Raw genomic sequence first — 6,172 nt, 5'->3', positions numbered from 1 at the left:
AATCGTGTATAAATGCAATACATTAGAAAAAAGATGTAACAAAGGTTCAACAATGTCATCCAAAATAGTGAAACATCACTTTATTCAAACATATCAATATACTTTTGCAAGAGAAAAAAATAATTCTTCATGTCCCCATCGATTTTGATGCTTCCATACTACTCCGCAAGCTGCAATAACAATTAAGAAAACAAATAAAAAAATGATACAATAAAGTATTCGTTTAAAAATTAAGCTTTGTTTCTTAATATGAATATTTTATAAAGAGATCACATATTTATTGGATTAGTAATATTAAAATATAAAAATAAGCTACTTACGGTTAGATTTGCATAATTTGATTGTCGGCCTTGAGCTGCAACCAACATTTGAAATTTTGCTGCCCATTGTTTCTCCAACTTTGCTATCCTATTATCCGTTTCTTTCTTCATTTCTTCAATTTGCTCCTTAGCTTCCCTTTTAACTTCTTCCACACGCTCGTTCGATTCTTTTCTTGTCGATTCTAATTGCTTTATGAGTTGTACCTTCGTTGGTCTACCCCCGAAATATTCACTAATATTTTTTCCTGGGCCATATGCACGAAGATATCCATTTTTTTCTGCCCCAAGTACTTTTTCAAAGATATCATCATCATTTAAAGAAATTTCTCCTTTTTCTTGCTGCTTTTTAAATTGGCCAAATTGATCCTACAATAAAAAAAAGTCAATCAAACATCTATGCATATATATATTTTAAGGAGATAAAGAGGAAAGCCAACACGTTGAAATTACAATAGCATCTTGTTGAAAAGCATCAACTTGTTTTCCTTTTTTTCTCTTGCGAGATTCCATGAAAACTTCAACACGAGAAGGAGTTTTTCCATCTTTTTTCTCCGCCTGTGAAAATAATAATCATTATCATTAGTTAAATTTTGATAATGAAATATGATTTTTCTAACTTTGTTCTAAATATTAGATGTGTACCATTTCGTGTCTAAGTCTCACATAGCTTTTAGTTCCAATATATGGAGGCAATGAACGTTTCGATCTATTCGTCTTGTTCTGCATGCTTTTTTTCTGAACAAAAGTTGATAAACAAACAATAATTAATATTAGTTTCTATACCACAAAATAATTTAAAAAACAGTAAACTAATTAATTCAAATACCTGAAAGTCAGCATCACTCCAAAGGTTGACCAAATATTTCCATTCATCAGCGTTAACAAGTTTAGGCTTGTTTCGCAAGCAAAGTTGATAAGTTGTCTTTGAATCGAAATACCTGCTTTTCATCTTGTGCCTATAACCTCTGTAGATGTCACTCATATGACCAAGAATTGCGCCTTTTCTTCCCTCAGAAACATCGAAATTAAATTTTTCCTATAAAAAAAATACAATTTTAGTAATCTCTGGGAACACCATATAGACTTACCTCTGGGATTCGCTAATATTATGTCATAAACATTCCTTGCTTTTAGAACTGTCGGCTTTGCCAATTTGCCAAATGTTTATCAAGTGTATGTTATACTTGCGAAATCATTCAACTATCCTGCTCTACTGCAATTCTACTTCTCACCACACATGAGGATATAGCAAATACCATTTTCATTGTTGAATCAGTAAAACATTCAACAACAACGAACATGGCAACTAATAAGTGGCATGTTCTAACAACTATCAACCATAAAAAATTAAAGAAAAAATATAAATTTTATTTCTTACCAAGATGATGTCCCACATATGGTCGATCTTTTCTTCCTCAATCTCTTTCCAACCACTTACTTTTAAGGGGCAACAAATTCGATTTCTAACTGTTTGCCCCAAAAACCAAGTAAATTGAGTTGCATTCTTGCCAATAGCTTGATCATCATCATCAAATTCTACAGGCAATTTTTCACCCTCCTGTAAGTTGATTATTTTTATGCATCGGGTAGGCCCTCTAGTTTTTCTTTTCACAACGTTTGAGCCTAAAATTGAAGATTAAATAGATAACGTCAAGTAAAAATATTGATAGAAGCAAAAAAAATCAATAAAAAATAAAAGGTACCTGTTGAATTTGCTGATTCGAGCTCTTCCACAAATACTTCATTGACCTCTTCTGATGCATTTTCTCTAGAACTATTTTCTTCGGTACTCATAAAAATATCACAATCTTTTGATAGCGCATAAATCTCGATAGACTTCTCCTTATGCCTTTTATAACTAACTAGCATGTTCCTAACATCCGAATCATCACGACATTCGACTAACCCTTCGTAATCACTAACAACTCTATCACCTCTCAGATAAAAGAACTTATCTCCCTCAAAAACATCGAAGTTGCAATTCTTTTTTAAATCAGCCAATAAATCAAAGTAACTAATAAAATCAATGTCCATGTTTGTTTTTATCAAATTCCCGTTTACATATTTTCTAGAAGGCGAGAATACAAAATAACCACCATAATGGTAGCTAATTTCAATCTCACTTAGCGTGTCCACACTTCCTACAAAATTATTGAACATGAGTTAGCTATATATGATTAAACAAAACGCAAATTCATCTAATTGAAAGGAATAATAATAATAATAATAATAATAATAATAATAATAATAATAATAATAATAATAATGAATTCAATTTGTACCCGGATAAACAAGTTCTTCAACATGTTGTGTGGGCAAATTTTCTTTAACCGGCGCTGTTTGAGCACTTTTAGGAGGTTTCATATTACCATTATCAGTCAACCGACTAGTTTTTTTCCGAAGACCATTCCTACCCATGTCTGGCTGTAAACAAAATTTTGTTAGGCGCAAAAATACTTTGAAGTTTCAGCAAATAATTTCAATGGTAATATGTTTACACTTTGAAGTTCCAGCAAATAATTTCCGGGTGGCAGGATATCAATTTCAATCTCACGTCCCCCACAAACCCATACTTTTTCTTCTATATATTATGGCATATTAAAGACCAAGACATACTTAGTGAGCAGACCCAATGCACCATAGCAGTTATCACCAATTACCACATAAAAAGAATATCAATACGACTTGCATTGATATCAGTATCATAAGGAAAAGAATATCAATGCCACATAAAAAGAATACCATACGACTTATATCAATATCATAAGGAAAAAGAAACCAACAAAGAAAAGGATATCTTTTTTTTCGAAATCGTCATGTGTTAATACGACTTACATTGATGGAGGACTTTGTGATCTTACTTCCAAAGCATCGTATTAACTTGATTCGAAAGATGGATGGTTATTATGATGAGACTATTAATCTACTACTCTAGATTCAAAATTGATAGAGACGGCGAAAGCTATGACTTAGATTTCTTTCTGTAATCTGTTGCCTACATATTATGCTATGGAATCATTATTTTCACTTGGAAAAAAAAAAACAAAGAAAAGGATATACAATTACCTTACTGTGCCTTGAAAACAAAAGTTGAAACTAGGAAAATTGGAGATGGAGAAGTGACGTGATTTTCTTTCTTTCTATCTCTAAAGTGCTTAATCTTTTAGGGTTTTGGCGTCTCTAATAAAAAAAGAAATCTATAATTTAGGCATAAAAATTAAGAGGGAAATAATTTGGAGGGAACTTTTTTGTTTTTGTTTTTGTTTTTGTTTTCAAAATTTCACCACAACTCTTTTAATTTTTAATTTCGTAAATTAGAGAAAATTATTGTGAATTCATCATGTTTCCCTTATAATAGACAGAACACTTAAAAAAACGTTAGCCAAAAAATTTCTTAATAAAAAATATATTGTTGTTTAGACACAATTGCCTATTTATTTAAATACTATTTTAAACTTACAATTACAATAAAATCTCGTTAAAGTAAGTCGAATCGAACTAAATATGAGCATCTAATCGATAAAGTTAATGTTCCAAATTCCAATAATAGAGTTAATGTTAAATTGAATTAAATAGGACGATCAACACCTAATTACACTAGATCGATAAAGTATTGTCTTGATCGAACAGGTCTGACTCAATAATAATTCTCGAAGCACTTGATCAAGATGAACTCGAGTGAGACCATCCCACAACCACCCAAACAAAAATTTAAAACTCTTTTAAAAAAAAAAACTCTTTTTTTTAAGGGGCTAAAGAAAATATTTTCCAAATTTGGAATTGCCAGGGAGGGGAGGGGGGGGGGGGGGTGATGTAAAAAGTCAAAGAAAAAATTAATTCTTTTCGAGGGTGGGCACGCGGTGGGGGGGGGGGGGGTGTGGTGCGGGTTGGTAGGAATGGTTGGTAGAATGTCATTTGCAGGATTGGTTTCCATACTTTCATTAGGGAAGTAATTTTCCTCGTTCTTAAAAAACTTGTTTTCTTAGAGAAAATATTTCCCAAATTTGGGGGGAAGGGTGGTGTTGTGGGTGGGGTGAGTTGGGTGATGGGGGAGTTTGGCGGTGGGAATGGTTGGTACAATGCCACTTGTAGGACTTGGTTTTCCTACTTTCTTTAGGGAACGATGCATGTATATGCATCAAACGATGAACAACTCTAATTACACTAAAATGTATTATTTCGAGTCAAATAACAATTTTTGGAGTACATGAGTATGAAGCTTGAGCTGGATTTAGCTAATATTTAGATATTATCTATTTAAATATTTAAAACTTACACTTACAAGTATGGTTGTGTAAAGTTAAATCGAATCGAACTATATATGAACATTTAATTACATTAGATCGATAAAGATATTATTCCAATAACAGAGGTCCGAGTCAAATAACATGAATTCTTGAAGCACTTGTTCCAGATGAAGTTTGAGCAACCTTAGTGAAGTTAATTTGTTGCTTAAATCCAATATAAGTAGTCAGTTAAATATATTAGATATAATCTAACTATTTATTGAATTATATTTAAAATTTACAAGTAAACCATGTAAATTGAATTAAATAAAACGATCGACACCCAATTACACTAGATCGATAAATGTATTGTCCACGTCGAATATGTGCGAGTCAAATAAGAATTCTCGAAGCACTTTATGAAGATGAACTTGAGCAAGACTTATAGTTTGTTTGGCTAAACTTCTAAAATTAGCTTATTTTGAAATGTGCTTTTCAAAAATGTACATTTGGCGAAAAGTAGTTTGTGTTTGACCAATTAATTTAAAAACACTTTTGAGGAGCAATTAGTGTTTGACCAAGCTTTTAAAAAGTGTTTCTAAGTATATTTTTCTCAAAAATGCTTTTCGAAAAAAGTGTTTTTGGGCAGAAGCTATTTTTTTAGCTTCTGAAAATTAGTTTCTGCTACTCTTTAGAAGCAGTTATTTTCTTCCAAAAGCGTGGCCAAACACCTCACTTTTTAAAAATAAGCACTTAAGGGAAAAAAAAATTAGCTTGGTCAAATAGGCTCTTAGTGAAATTCAATATAATTACTTAATCAAAGATAATTAAATATAATTACTATTTATTTAAATTATATTTGAAACTTATGAGTATGCAAAAATTGAGTTGAATGGCATCGAACAATGAACACCAATAATTACACTAAAAATGTACTTTTCAATAGAATTGGTTCAAGTCAAATAAGTAACTAATTGAGGACCCAACCCTTCTCCCTTATTTTAATTTACTCTCTCACCCAGAATCCCCAAAACATATTTGTGCGCTCTCCCTCACCTCTGCGGACCACACTTCTCACCAACAATCCCCAAAGCCATTAAGGTATGTATTCCTCCAGCTTTCTCTCTATTTGTTTTGCTTTGTCTTATCACACTTGCTGATAATTTTATTCCCTTGGCACAAATTCCACTCCCTATTTTCCCATGAACCCCTTCTAATGTATCCTTTCTCGTCGATGTCTAGTACTATTTTTTATTGTTGTTTGGTGTCTAAGATTGGTGATATTAGAATCCTCAATCAGAAAAGCAGAAAGTAAAAGGTTCGCTATTAGCCATGATTGGAGTTCTGTCAATAAGGTGTTTGGGATAATGCCTGAGCTTTCATTCTGGTTATATGACTATGTTTAGGTGCCTAATATATTGAACACTTGTTAGAACCATTTATAAGTAATTCAAAACCATAATACACTTGGTAGAACGACATCTAAGGTATGATAAGTAAATACAGATATAGCACCAAGATGTGAAATTTAGTGAATTGGGTTGAAATACTAGGATGTTTGAGGCAATCATGTTCTGCTTTGCTGAACTCTTGAAAGTTCGTGAGTTTTTTATGCATCTTGATCTT

At 32.0% G+C, this 6,172-nt stretch overlaps 1 protein-coding gene across 1 annotated transcript; it reads right to left on the bottom strand.

Moving 5' to 3' along the window:
* On the bottom strand, window positions 1-2,443 carry LOC132613725 (uncharacterized). The gene is made up of 6 exons (XM_060327919.1): window positions 2,024-2,443; window positions 1,699-1,943; window positions 1,147-1,356; window positions 963-1,055; window positions 321-875; window positions 1-170 (listed from the first exon to the last, which is right to left on the bottom strand). The coding sequence occupies exons 1-5, from the start codon at window positions 2,352-2,354 to the stop codon at window positions 732-734; spliced, it is 1,023 nt and encodes a 340-aa protein (XP_060183902.1). The 5' UTR covers window positions 2,355-2,443; the 3' UTR covers window positions 1-170; window positions 321-731.
* Window positions 2,444-6,172: the final 3,729 nt, after the last annotated feature.

This window comes from Lycium barbarum, chromosome 10, assembly GCF_019175385.1.
Source record: "Lycium barbarum isolate Lr01 chromosome 10, ASM1917538v2, whole genome shotgun sequence".
In the NCBI taxonomy this organism is placed as follows: domain Eukaryota; kingdom Viridiplantae; phylum Streptophyta; class Magnoliopsida; order Solanales; family Solanaceae; genus Lycium; species Lycium barbarum.
This window is presented reverse-complemented; position numbering and strand designations above follow the sequence as displayed.